The following is a 13,278-nucleotide window of genomic DNA, read 5'->3' as shown; positions in this document are numbered from 1 at the left end:
GCGAATGCCCTCGTAAGTCCAGGCCACCTGGAGAAGACGAAATACTAAATAAGGGACTTTATTAGCCTTCATTGTGCGTAAAAGACCGGGATTTTTTTAGGGGGGGATGCACCGTGCGTTCTCGTTCCCGGTGACCGTGGAGCGCAGTCGGACTAAGGAGCGCCTGGAGGCGAGTCTGGCCGGGCTGTGCGAGCTAGAGCTCCGCAAGCAGAGGCAGGAGTGCCTGGTGCTGGGGGCGCTGGCTCTGGGAGACCCCCCGCCCCAGGACCACTCCAGAGGAGAGCTGGCGTGTTTCAGCAGCTGGGGGCAGGAAAACTTGACACTGAGGCGTCAGCTGGTAAGAAGTTTGAGAGTCTTTTAACTGCATGTTTGGATTCCAGCTGCTCGTCCGTGTTGACTCGCACCGTAACACCACACCCTGCGTTGAAAGCCCAATTTACCACATGCACCCACAGTGCTACAGAGTTTTGAATATCGAACAGCCTTTACAGCGAGTCCTCTTTGTGGTCCGCTTGACCGTTGGATGGACTCTGGATGATCCGGGCTGCGCCTTTTGTGCAGAGGTGACCTCTATGTGCAAAAAAAGTTACTCAACTTGATTAATGGGGTCTCTGACTGAAAGGATGTAATGCGTTGCTGTGCTTTGGGTTGAGATTTATGCCCGTGGGTAACGAAATCAGGGGGTGGAGCACCCGCCGTTTGTGGCACAGAGCGACTATTTAATGGCCCATTGTTCCCTCATCATGGACTTTTGTGGCTTTTACTACTTAACAAGCTCTTATTTGAGCCTCTACGCATCATAAAGGAATGAATTATTCCTTCAGCTTGTATGTTGCTGTTGCAGGGAACACTTTTATGCCATAATTACCTTCCACATAATTGATGAGATTTTTAGTTCTTACGTCGAGTTCACGCGAAGTTGTGAAAAATTGATGACGGGATTAACAGGAGAATTAAAAACTGGGTTAAATGAGATGAAATAAAAGTTTCAGTGGTAGCTTCACCACAACAGAACCCACCGCGGAAAGTTTTACGCATGGCTGAGCAGCCCCGTCACTGTAAATTACGTTTTCTGTGGTCTGTTTCTTTTTATTTTATTTCTATTTTTTATTTTCTTTATGTTGAAGGTTTGCGTCTGGGAGTTTCTCTTTCTGTCTGGCTGCTGCTGTCGCGCAGTCCGCAAGCTGTCTCAACATCGCTACAATAGGAAGCCATTATTAAAGAGGGTGAAAAAGAAATTAAATCAGCCGCCTCCTCTTCACACCTCCTTCTCTCCTCCCTCCCTCCCTCCCTCCCTCCCTCTCCTCCGCCGGGGGCCTAACAATAGACGCATATGGAGCAGAATACTAATGATGCAGGCCGAGGCCCCAGTCTGAGGAGAAGGTGGCCTTGTACGCTGGCGTCAGTTGGGCACGGCAGGATATGGGCACTGAGATTTGGTTTAATGATTCCGACAGAAAACAAATATTGCGTTAATTAGATTAATTCAAACATGCACAATAACCTGCTACAGGAGCGCGCTAGGGTCAAATGTTTCCAAAGCGCACACGCTCCAGTCTAATAAAATCGTGTCCCCTGGTGCTGGTGGAGCTGTCAGCCCGGCTTCTCATCCACACCCTGACGGCAAACAGCCATTTTCAAGATCACTGAAGGAGTGACACGCGTTTCCCCGCAGGGTCGCATATTTTCCCGTTTTCATCCTGTGCGCAACGCGCCCGTGGGTCGATGTTTATTAACTGTTATGCCTATCCAAGCGTGTGAGTAATTATACGGGGGATTCCTCTGAGAATATCTTTGCCCGACAGGACTCTAATTGAAGACTCCATTTGAGTGTTGGTGATATCAGGTCGCCATCTGCGTCCCCGTGTAGGTTAAAGTCTCCAAAACGCGGGGTTCACGGTGAGACCACTGGCTCACGGGACTGCCAGTGTGTGCCTGCGTGCGCGTGCGCGTGCGCGTAGCTGCCTTGAACGTGATAGTGGCCCCAGACTAGCTGAGAGGCCTTTTCTCCCGGATACAGTGTGTGGTGCTGAAGGTGTTGACAGCAGCGGGACGCCAGACAGCAGCTGGGAAAGCATGAAGCTTTGACCTCTCTCTCTCTCTCAGCTGCCCACAGGGTGAGTTGAGAGAGCAGAGGAGAACATATGAATTGTGTATGAGCTTGTGGCATGCAGGCATCTGTCTGTGCAGAGGGGTTTTTGATTTTTGAATCCTTCTGAAATTATTCATCTCTCTATGAATTGACTTATTTAGGGCATGTGTGTGTGTGTGTGTGTGTGTGTGTGTGTGCATGAAAGCTTGAAAGCAAAGGGGACCCTCCTCCTGCGGGACTGTGTGCATGCGTCTGCAGCAGGTTTTTGCTTCTTTTTTTTTTTTTCGTGCCTTCACTGAATTGCTGTCTTGTCATCGATCAGGTTGTGTGTGTCCCTGCGTTAAGACAGCAGCACATCATTAGTGAGACCATAGAGCTGTTCGTCTGCTCAGCAGTGACCGATCGTTCAAGTGGATCACCGATGGTTTCCTCCACTTTGTTCTGCACACAAAGCTGAAAAGAACACCCAGACGTCCATGTGTTATTTGGCTTATTTCTGCACAAACAGGGGAATTACTATCTGAAAATATATGCACGTGAAAATACACATTCACACAGATAAATCAGGTTTTCTATTACACACTTGCAAGCATTACATCCACAGACGCACCATGAGATAGACTGGTCCTGTCAGTCACATGAGCACAGCCTGGTGCACGTCTCTCTCTAGAGACCCTATTCACATCCAACCCACCCTGCTGCTCTGCATACAAGCCTCTGTGCACGTAGGACAGGGTCGGAGCAAACCAATGAACGCCATTCACTGGTTATATAAACAGTGTGTGCACTTGTGTTTGTTCTCTCAAATCATTCAAATATAATTTATCGCATTAAAATAAAGCATCTAGAAATGCGTTACCCATTTTATAGAATGGGTGTGCGTATTTGAAGACAGAAGGGATCAGTGGTTTAGTCAAGCGCGTTTGTGTGTGTGTGTTTCCGGCCTCCCACAGCCTTCTCTGTGTGGAGCCCGTCACAACATTGCTTCAATTATAAAGGGTCCAGCAGTGTGGCTGCATGCCTCGTGTGCCCTGTTCCATAGATTTTTCTATCCTACCGTTATCGTTTCAAAACCCCTCAACCTGATCATGGTCCCATAGTCCATAGATCATAGTCCCCCCTTTGACAGCCAAGGTCCACACCATGCCTTTTTCTTGGATGGCAGAATTGTAACATCTCTATACCACCCCTGTCTCGCACAGTCAAAAGCCTATTTTGTTGAAATTCTCACATCAAACTGTCCCTCTCTTTTCATCTAAACACTTCAGGAGCTGAAGAAGATGTAGCATGTGAAATCAGTCGTAGTGTTGTCCTAGACTGACCTGCTGGTCTGTCTCTTTTCAATGAAAGAGCAGGTGGTCCTGATGTGTTGTACACCCAGCGTGTAACAGCTTAATGGCTATAGGTAAAGCTGGCTGCACCGTGTCCCGTGTCTCCCCCATCCCCCACCAGCCCGGGGCAGAGGATGCAGTAAAACAGTAATGATACAGTGTGCGGAGTGTCAGGAACAGTGTGAGGCCATTAATAATAGAGTGCAATCAAAGATCAGCCGGAAAAAAAACTGTCCCTGCTGCAGCATGAACCTGCTCCAAAGCCACACTGCTGAATGTTGCATTGTGTTTGCTTTGTTCATCCACAAAGATCTGTTTGTTTTCTGCAGCATTATAATTTAATAACCAGCACCAAGGCTTCCATAGTGTGTGTGTGTGTGTGTGTGTGTGTGTGTGTGTGTGTGTGTGTGCGTGCATTTGTAGGCATGGCCACGAAGAGGCAGCAATCAATCAACTGTGTATCTGCATTATTGATTAATTGAATTTCAATACTCTGCCCTCCTCCCAGCTATTTCTTTACCCCACGCCAGTAGCTAAAACAAAGATCCCCTCTCATCGTTTCTGCCACACAAAACCATATTGATGTAGTGATGCTAATGCTTTGTTTATAGTAGGACAATAAGCGCCCTTGTCGAGACAAAAGAAAGGGCCGTGTTTGGGGTGAAGAGGTTGTGTGGGAAGCATAGGTTAGCTTGGGTCAATTGCTCCTCACCAGCATTCGCATTATGACCAGACTTAGTCCGCTGGACAAAGGAGTCAGACCTCAAGCACTGATTGGTGCGCTGATGAAAGGATCACTCTGAGCTGTAGTCCTGACTTCGTTTTGTATGTTCCAGGATTTTTTTTTTCTCTGGACACATCACAGTTTTGATGAGATAAAGCATGCACGGAAACACGTGCCATTTTTTCAAGCTTTAGCTGTGAAAGAGTCAATTTTAATAGGTCCAGGACAAATTGTGGGATCTTTAAGGAACGAGAGTCTGCGGCCATGCTAGCAGCTCTGAGACGGTGTACTTAGGCAGACTGATGTTTAGACGGCACACTGTTTGCCATGTTCACGGCCTTAGTTGAATCTGTTTCTAATACTATCTTTGCATGCTGGCATTTGCTAATCAGCACTAGAAGCAACGTAAACCTGAGATTGATGGGAATGTCTTTATGGCGTTGCAGATAATTGATCAAACCAAAATATTGGACAAACTGATCTGATGATGGCACCAGAGGAAACGTCAAAGTTTCACTAAGGTCATTGTAATTCATCCTGACGGAAGGTGAATGTCTGTGCCAAATTTAATTTCAAATTTCAATCTGTAGTTGTTGAGACATGTAACTAGAATACAAAAATATCAACCTTACGGTGGCACAGACTTTATTCTCCACCATCAACATCTGTAAAAGAAATCATAGCAATCCATAAAAATGTAATAGAGATATTTACATTGCAGTACCGCCCCTAGAGCATCTTCCACCCTCTGCCAGTGTGACAGACTGTCCTCTCCAGCGATTTCTCATCAGCTGTTTTGCACATTTGCACACTATAAGCCCCGTCTACGTCTCTGCAGGCAGTGCTTTATTGGTACAGACACACAAATGTACAAAGACGGTGCTCAGGAAACGCAGAGGACCGAAGCAGCTGTCTGACAGGTGGTCCATCATAGCAGGTTTGTAATGTAAAAAGTGTCACCTTGTTACGAGGACGTGCTCAATCTTCTGGTAATGAAGTCTTTTAATGAGCCTGGAGCATCAGCAGCATCACTTCCAGCAACATGAAGTCTGTGTGTCTGTGATGTGGACACGCTTGCGTGCACAGTGTCAGTAGATGTCACTACTTGTGTCAGATGATGTCAACGTGACAGCGGAACAAATTGTTTGGCTAGCTTATCCAATTTCCAATTTCACAGTCCTACCTGTGTGTGGCTGTGTGTGTGTGTGTGTGTCAGTTTTGAGTTTTAGACTTTTGCAAAGCCACGTTTTTGTGGTCGATATCTTGATGAGGTGAAGATTTCCAGATTTCGAGTGTATACAATCAGCAAAAGGTCCTCACGTTAAAGATATAAGTACAAGGACGAGTGTGTTTTACTCTTGACTTGTGTTTTTTTAATCTGTGTCCATCTGAGCTGAACAAGCACATGTTTCTAGCACATTTGTATATCTGGATAGTATGCGTCTGCATGTCTGCATGAACATCCCCCTACCCTTCACAGACGCTTGAATTATTAATGTCTTGACTCACTGCTTCCCCAGTGACAGATACGGATGCACTTCAATGTGGTGACCTGTGATGGTCACATTTGTATTTTAAAAACCACTGAACTAGAATCTACATCTGAGTTGTGACTTTATCGGTTCTGACATTTTGTGTTTTCACTCATTCAGCTTAGAGAGAGAGAGAGAGAGCAGGATTAGAGACAAAGGTTGAAAACCGCATCTCGTACATACGCCACAACAACAATGAAACTCTCCTTTATATTGAAAAATCCATCTCTGGAAATAAAGTCACTTTGACCTGTTCAAGTGCTTATAATTACATCAGTGATTAGCTGGATTGCTTTACTATTTCACACTTGCTATTCAAATACAGCCCATCTACCCATAACATGAAACACATTCGCATCAGAGTTTATCTCAACAGGTGACAGACAATTATCTGAAACAAAATGAGGGCTGGCGTGCAGCTGGAGAAACAATCAATGAAGGATTTCACAACTGTGCTTTTGTCATTAACATTTCTGCAAACCAATAATTTGATTGCAAGGACCGTTTGAACCTTTTACTTTGTTGCTGGAGTCACTGATTGCAAGTGAACAGAGTGAGTGTGTGTATTTGTGTTTCAGAGTGCCCTTCAGAGTTCCCCATGGGGCCTGATGCAGGCGCTGGAACAGCAGGTGGGGGAGCTGAGGATCGACACTGACAATGGCTGCAACGATGGAGCTCAAGGGGACGCAGGCGACAGTCGGGCGAGTTCTGGTACATCCAGACTTTTAAACCTTTCCTTTCCTCTGACATGCATGTAGTTATGTGCTTTCTACATGTGCACTTTGTTATCGAATCTCTCGCAATAATTTAATTTTTCCTCTTTGCATCGTTAAATATAGTCACAATGAGTTTGCTCTTATTGTTCATTCATGCTCCAGTTGCTTGTACTTTTGTTTTGTGGCCTATTTTTTTCAAACGTGGTGAGACATCAAGCAGCATATTTTTAGAGAAGTAGAATGATCAGTGAGCTATACTAAATGAGATAGTCATTTCCTCTCTCTCTCTCTCTCTCTCTCTAATGGTATGTCTTAGGTTTCTATGAGTCGAGTGGGGGTCAGTCGCCAAGAGGAAGATGTTGCTCCGCTGAGCCCACAGAGACAGTCTCCTCCTGGGCCCACAGCAATGACAGGCCAAAGTCTGTGGGTAAGAGAAAATGGCACACAGGCATCCTCAGCAATAGCAACATATGAAACATTCTTGTTCTGTGAGTAACTGAAGCAGTGCAGATTTCATTATATAATTTGAGTATCTGTTTGAATCAGAGTATGCATTCATTTTTTTTTTTCCTATTTCTAAAATGAATAGATGGCGGATTTATCATTCTTCTCTGGCACATATTGTTTTACAGCTAACACATAAACATATAAAACATAGACAGAAAATATAATGTCAGACTTTTTTTAAAGGGATCTATTTTGAATCACAGAATTTGGATTTATTCTTATTGTTACCAGTTATTCAAAGCCCGAAAATCAGCAAATGCGGTGGAGATAAGATGGAAAGAACAAGCTGCAACCACCACAGCTGAGACCGATACAAATTTCAAATCAGCCCAGAGGCATTCAATAGAGGGGAAATTAAGCACTAAAATCTTGTAGAAAACACACAGACTTTGCTTTCTGGAGTGAAGTTTGATGTTTTAGGTGCACTCACTATGTAACCTATTGACTCACAGGAAAAACGTATCTGATTGACAGTTAAACACTACTACTACTGTTAAACATTAATCAAAATGAACTTAAAAAGATTAGATGATTTAAACATAGCCTCTCCTCTTTTCTTTTGTGAGCATTCATTGTAAATGCCCCATAAAACACTAGAAGATAATATCTGACAAATGATGTCTGTGCCTTGTCCAGTATTATATCAGGATCATGCATCATCGCTTATGTTTCATTCATAGGATTTTCATTAACAGTTTTGTTTTCTGTTTTTAGGAGACCCACTTATGCTGAATGGAGAACTGGATGTGCCGCTCCAACGGACCACCCTACCCCGCTCTTTATCTGCCCCTCACCCACCTCTGGAGGGCATCGCCGAGGAGGGCACAGCAGGGGGCTCATGGCACTGGGACGCCAACCAAGCATGGCAGCAGCTACCTGCAGAGGATCAGGTCACAGAGCAGGACTACCAGCAGGCCTTGAGGGTGGAGGGTTACATCCTAAGTCTCATCCAGCGCCATACCCTCGCACCACGACCGTGTCAGCCTCGCACCACTCTGAGCCCCGACCCCCCATACTGCAGTGCCTCTGGACACGGCACCCTACACAGGAGAACTCCTTCTCTGACCACAGAGCAACGCCTTACTGACCCCCATCTCCAGCCCCACTGCGACCTTTCTGCAAACCCCAAGACCCAGGGCTGGGGTTGTGACCTGCTGGAGGGGGAGGCCTATGGAGGAGAGGCTCCGTCTTTGGAGGAGGACTGTTATCTGGCTCTGCCCTACCCCCAGCCCAGACCACACTCCCTGGCTGAGAGGCTACCATCACCTCTGCCCTCCCTGGACCCCAACTGTGGTGTTGGGGCTCTTGACCTATGTTGTGAACCCCCATCCCCCCAGCATTACTTACATCCACAACCTCCTATTCATCACAAACACAATTTAGTAAGTGCTCAGTATATCCCTGGACAAGCCTGCCATGCCCCTGTGCGCTCCCCCAGACATTACAACGCAGAGCACCCTAAGCCCAACCGGGCTGTCAGCTCTCCTGACCACCCACACTCCAAGTCCAGAACCTCTAAGAAGAGCCACAACGAGCGACAGAGAGCCAAGAAATCAAGTAATAAAGCTAGTCGATCCCAGTCTGAAAACAGCCTCCTGGGCCAGCGAGTGCTGCCTGAGCGCAGGTACAGCACCACTGAGAGGCACCAAGGCAGAGGGGATCTCACTCAGAACCAGGGCCAAGTCACTGGGCCGCAGGTGGGTACCAGCTGCCACAACGGCAGCCGGCGGTGGTGCTCAAACCTGGAGCTCAGCCAGGACGAAGGGGAGACCCTAGCAGGGCAGGCACACAGACGACCAGCTCGAAAAGCTCGCCACGGCCATTCTTGTCCTCACTCCCAACCCCAGAACTACCACCACCACCCGCAGCAGCAGCAGCAGCACACCCAGCACTGGCACCCAGACGTCCAGGAGAGAGCACCTCTCTGTCAGGGAGAGGAGGGCTACGCTGGTGCAGCCCCCGCAGAGTCCGAGTCCAGCATGAGTGAGGTGTACTCCCCGGCCTCCAGCTCACTGTCCAGTGACTCCGATGAGAGCGGCGGGCTGGTGTGGCCTCAGCAGCTGCCACCACGCCTCGCTTCTACCTCCTCCTCATCCTCACCTACACAACAGGCCACTGCCAATTCCCCCTCTCAACCAAAAGCCTTTGTCAAGATCAAAGCCTCACATGCTCTCAAGAAGAAGATCCTCAGATTCCGCTCAGGGTCCCTCAAAGTCATGACCACTGTGTAAAGAAATGGTCTGACCTGTTCCAAACCCATAACCTCTACTACTGTGTTTTAAAGCCACTTTCAGAGCAACATTGTGGCTGCTACTTGGTCATCAATCATATGCTGACTAACCACCCAGTCTTTATACTCGACCTACCTCTAATTACAGTACGTTCTCAGTGAGAGACATTTACATTAATGGGAGGGATCAGAGATGTGCCGGAGATCATCTGTCTGTAGAATCTGGTTGGGTTTATCCTGTAGCTGACAACCATCAGACACTAGACTAATGGGCATTATCCAGCTCTAATTGATGATAATTGATGTGATGCAAAGTTACACTGTGCTGACATGGACCGCACTGAAGCTAAGTGACTAATATGCTGCCAAGCTTTCTTGACGTCTGTTGGCCTTATTGTTAATTAATCAAACATTAATGGTTGATTAATTCCTACAATGTAGAGTTGGCCAAATCCAAGTTGTTAAAAGCTTCGGGCCTTGCTGAACACCAAAGCTCTAGAAATGGGATACAAGTGTTTTATACATATGCAAGCGACTTTTAGAAAGAGATTTGGGTCAATTTGCTCTCGTTTGATGGGTTAGAAAAATTCTCAAGGAGTTTCTTGGGAAGAACTATTTAAATTGCTGCTAATCAGAGGGAACAGCTCCATTTCAAATCAAGTGAAGTATTCATCTATTATTGGACACTTTGTGCTCGAAATTTGACTTTTTGCATGGTTAGCTGTTCTGCGCCGACTAAAAGCCTCGCTAGGTTACGCAGCCAATTCACTGGAATTAATTAACTGGAGTGCAATATTTGAATACCGTCTCTATTTTCTCACAAATCAATACCAAATTGAGTCGTTCCTTTAGGGAAACGTCTTGGAAATGATGTAGAAATTATATTGGGATATTATTTGGAAATGACATACCCATAAAATGAAGCATTGCTAAAAGTTTAGTTTGTATTAAGACTTGAGGCTTTAGAGCAACGATTTGTCCTGCACTTTTTTCATTTGTGCAGAACACAACGAACACGTAATAGGACAAATCTGTGTTTACATTTGGTTTTACTGCAGTCTCAAAATTCATGGGCTGACTGTGAGTCTCTGATTAGGGGATATCCCCTTATCTGTATCGCTCATTGCATCCAGCTCTGCCTCTTTGTAAACTGTGGTTTCTCACTGAAGTGAACTGTCCATTACCTCTCTTCTTGTGCCAGCTGCTTTAGGAACCAGTGAGCATAAACAGATGTCTGGGAGTCAGGAATGTATTTAGCAGAGGCCATAGTAAGGGACCGGTGTACATGCATGCTTTCACATACAGTACGTGTAAGTGCACAGATGCATTAAAACACAGAGGCAGACTCAGATACTCATGTAAATATGTAGGTTTTTGTATATATCATCATGTGGCCTTGTTTGGACTGAATGTAGTTTGTAAATAAAGGCAGTTCTGCTCTTACCTTTTCTTACTTTAACACATTTTATTGTTTTATTTATTCTTAAAAGACAGACAATTAAAAAAAAAAAAAAAACATAATAAATTTACTTACATATCCTTCAGGCAACTGGTAAAAACGATGAATATCTTTTTGCTACATATCAGCAGACCTGTGGAGGTGGTGCATGTGTGTGAACTGGTCTGCTAACACATGAGGAGTTCACTACCCCAGTGTGCATGGGCCAGAGTTTTAGAGTAGAGCGCCCTCGTGTGGTCTATGCACAGTACTGTTAACCATGAATGTGACTGAGCCTTCCTGGTGTCACTCTGATGAACTCTGGTGTTACATATTACATACAGTGAAGGAACGTAAATTAAATGCATTCAGTAAATTCTGCTGCTTATAATGACGCACTTTTACTTTGTTGGTACATGTGTGCTACTGGAACCATTTTATTTTTTCAATCTATGGAAAAACATTTATGCCATCTCAGTGTGTCATCTTTGAAGAGTCAATTTGAAGAGTCATCCAGAGACCACAGCATTTCGACATTCGTGACGCAGTCTGACACACAGAAGTGTTACGAATTTTGTGGCATGACACACGATTGTCCTGATAAAGTCTTTCAACCAATTTCACTCTTCTCCCAAGACATTTTATGGTGAAACCCAGTGGTTAAAATGGCTATTATTGCTACTGCACAGTACTTGAAAGTCATCGCACCCTCAGATCTTCGTCATCTCCTTGCCAGTGGTCGAGCTCTTGGTGTCGTTGGTGACGCTCACTCTGCCGGCGGGCTCCTCGCCGATGAAGTGGAGGATGCTGCGCAGGGAGCGGCTCATGCTGTCCTTGAAGCTCCGGCCCACGCACACGTAGATCAGCGGGTTGAGGCAGCTGTTGAAATACGCCAGGCAGAGCGTTAGGACGTGTGCCAGGTAAACCCTGGGGCTGTGAGGTGATTTCCGAGGGGTGGCCAGCGTGAGGAAGTCCACGATGTGAAGCGGGAGCCAGCAGATGAAGAAGCTCAGCACCACAGCCAGGATGACCCTCAGTGTGCGCTTGGAGCGCGCCCGACCTCTTGAGAGTCCGCTTTGCGCCCTAATGTACACCACCCAGTGAGAGACCACGATCACCAGCAAAGGGAGGAGGAACCCCACCACGAAGCGGTAGGAGGTGACGAGCCAGGCGCTGCGCACGCTGTACACTGTCAGGCACTCTCTCTTGTCGACCCCCGCGGTGATCTCCTGGTAGAAGACGAACTGGGGGATGCTGCCGATCACAGCCAGGCACCAGACAGCGACGCAAGCGCAGACAGCGTACCTGGGTCGCCTGTGGTTCTGACACCACACGGGCCTGCAGACCATCAAACAGCGGTCCACGCTGATCAGAACCAGCTGCAGGATGCTGCAGTACATCACCAGGTAAAACAGGCTTTTGACCACCTTGCAGGCCAGCGGGCCAAAGTGCCAGTGGTCATCGTGGACGAGAGGGACCATGAGCAGGGGGAGGGAGAGGCAGCACAGGAGGTCAGCCAGCGCGAGGTTGAGGAACCAGATGGAGGTGACAGAGCGAGGCATGCAGAACCCCGTCACCCACACCACCAGAGCATTCCCGGGGACACCCAGCAGCAGCACCAGGCTGTAGCAGACCAGAGCCGCTATCTGGATCGGTTGGATGGCAGGGGCCAAATCATCAGGGAACACAAAGATGGTGTAGTTATAGTCAGAGGTGTTATTATAGTCCATATCGTAATCCATGGTTGGTTAAGGCTGTGGATGGAAAAAGTGTCACACATATTATAGATAGGTGAACAGCATCAGAGTCATTTGATGTGACACTAATACGAAACAATATAGACTTTTACAGTCATTGTTAAATTCCCAAATGGCCACAACAGTCATAACATCAAAAACTTAATGTGACTGATATTTCAACTCACGGTTTCAGTGGCCCGTAGATGTTCCACACACACTGCTAGCAGGAAGTTAAGGAGCTGTTCTGCATTTTAAGAGTGTTTTATACCCTCCTCTCCTCGCACGCGCACGCACACACACACACACACACACACACACACACACACACACACTTGCACAATATTCTTATTTAGACTAAAAAAAGTGAATTAAGACTTCTAGATTTTATTGAGGTAAATTTCTGGAACGTCAGTACAGTTTTACTGAAACTGAACCCATCTCCTGTGACATTTTTACGATACAGTGTTAAAATGCTGTGAACTTTTTCTTACAGGCCTGCACTGTTTTGCAGTTCAGATCTTAGATTCATCTGATTAGATTCATAATATGACAAGCTAAAGATAACTTAATGTGTATATATATGTATATATATATATATATATATACACACACACATTATATAGCCTCAGAACATCGAGGCTTGTGCTTGTTTTTACTTCAACATATAAAGTTATACTCTCCGTTTTATCCTCCCTTCATGAAAAGAGCACATAAGCACTTGGTAAATAGCACTTGCTGTCCCATATTTGATACTTAGTCTTGAACACTGTGATCCTCCACAATATTTTCTCTAAATTTAACATTAACACACACCCTTCAACTCCATTTCCTCAAGTGCACTTCACATGCGACTATTTTAGTCTAAATACGCTTTGTAGTATGTATTACCCTTTATTTTTGATTTTTCATGCTTCATCTATATGTATACAGTGTTCTACTTACTTATCTAAACAGTGCAGCTGTTTTTAT

The 13,278-nt window shown here is 45.9% G+C and overlaps 2 protein-coding genes across 3 annotated transcripts; one reads left to right on the top strand and one right to left on the bottom strand.

Annotated features, from left to right (window-relative positions):
- Positions 1-106: 106 nt before the first annotated feature.
- On the top strand, positions 107-9,288 carry LOC139200612 (dapper homolog 3). Its single transcript, XM_070829950.1, has 4 exons — positions 107-337; positions 6,258-6,390; positions 6,712-6,822; positions 7,617-9,288. Exons 1-4 carry the CDS (start codon positions 107-109, stop codon positions 9,131-9,133), a joined length of 1,992 nt encoding a protein of 663 aa, XP_070686051.1. The 3' UTR covers positions 9,134-9,288.
- Positions 6,734-12,521, bottom strand: c5ar1 (complement C5a receptor 1). Of its 2 annotated transcripts, XM_070829952.1 has the most exons (3): positions 12,495-12,521; positions 11,279-12,324; positions 6,734-6,816 (listed from the first exon to the last, which is right to left on the bottom strand). In XM_070829952.1, the coding sequence occupies exon 2, from the start codon at positions 12,310-12,312 to the stop codon at positions 11,281-11,283; it is 1,032 nt and encodes a 343-aa protein (XP_070686053.1). In that variant the 5' UTR covers positions 12,313-12,324; positions 12,495-12,521; the 3' UTR covers positions 6,734-6,816; positions 11,279-11,280. The 2 variants fall into 2 exon arrangements, with proteins under 2 accessions (XP_070686053.1, XP_070686052.1); XM_070829951.1 differs by lacking the exon at positions 6,734-6,816 and having other exon boundaries at positions 10,566-12,324.
- Between the last annotated feature and the right edge of the window lie 757 nt (positions 12,522-13,278).

This window comes from Pempheris klunzingeri, chromosome 4 (assembly GCF_042242105.1).
Source record: "Pempheris klunzingeri isolate RE-2024b chromosome 4, fPemKlu1.hap1, whole genome shotgun sequence".
In the NCBI taxonomy this organism is placed as follows: Eukaryota; Metazoa; Chordata; class Actinopteri; order Acropomatiformes; family Pempheridae; genus Pempheris; species Pempheris klunzingeri.
Note: the sequence above shows the minus strand (reverse complement) of the source record. Positions and strands in the feature narration are given on the sequence as shown.

Bases quoted from the DNA above. Each gene is read 5' to 3' on its own strand.
- c5ar1 (XM_070829952.1), bottom strand. From the start codon at position 12,312: ATGGATTACGATATGGACTATAATAACACCTCTGACTATAACTACACC.
- LOC139200612 (XM_070829950.1), top strand. From the start codon at position 107: ATGCACCGTGCGTTCTCGTTCCCGGTGACCGTGGAGCGCAGTCGGACT. The intron at 338-6,257 runs GTAAGAAGTTTG...TTTGTGTTTCAG, and splicing joins TGACACTGAGGCGTCAGCTG to AGTGCCCTTCAGAGTTCCCC. The intron at 6,823-7,616 runs GTAAGAGAAAAT...TTCTGTTTTTAG, and splicing joins TGACAGGCCAAAGTCTGTGG to GAGACCCACTTATGCTGAAT.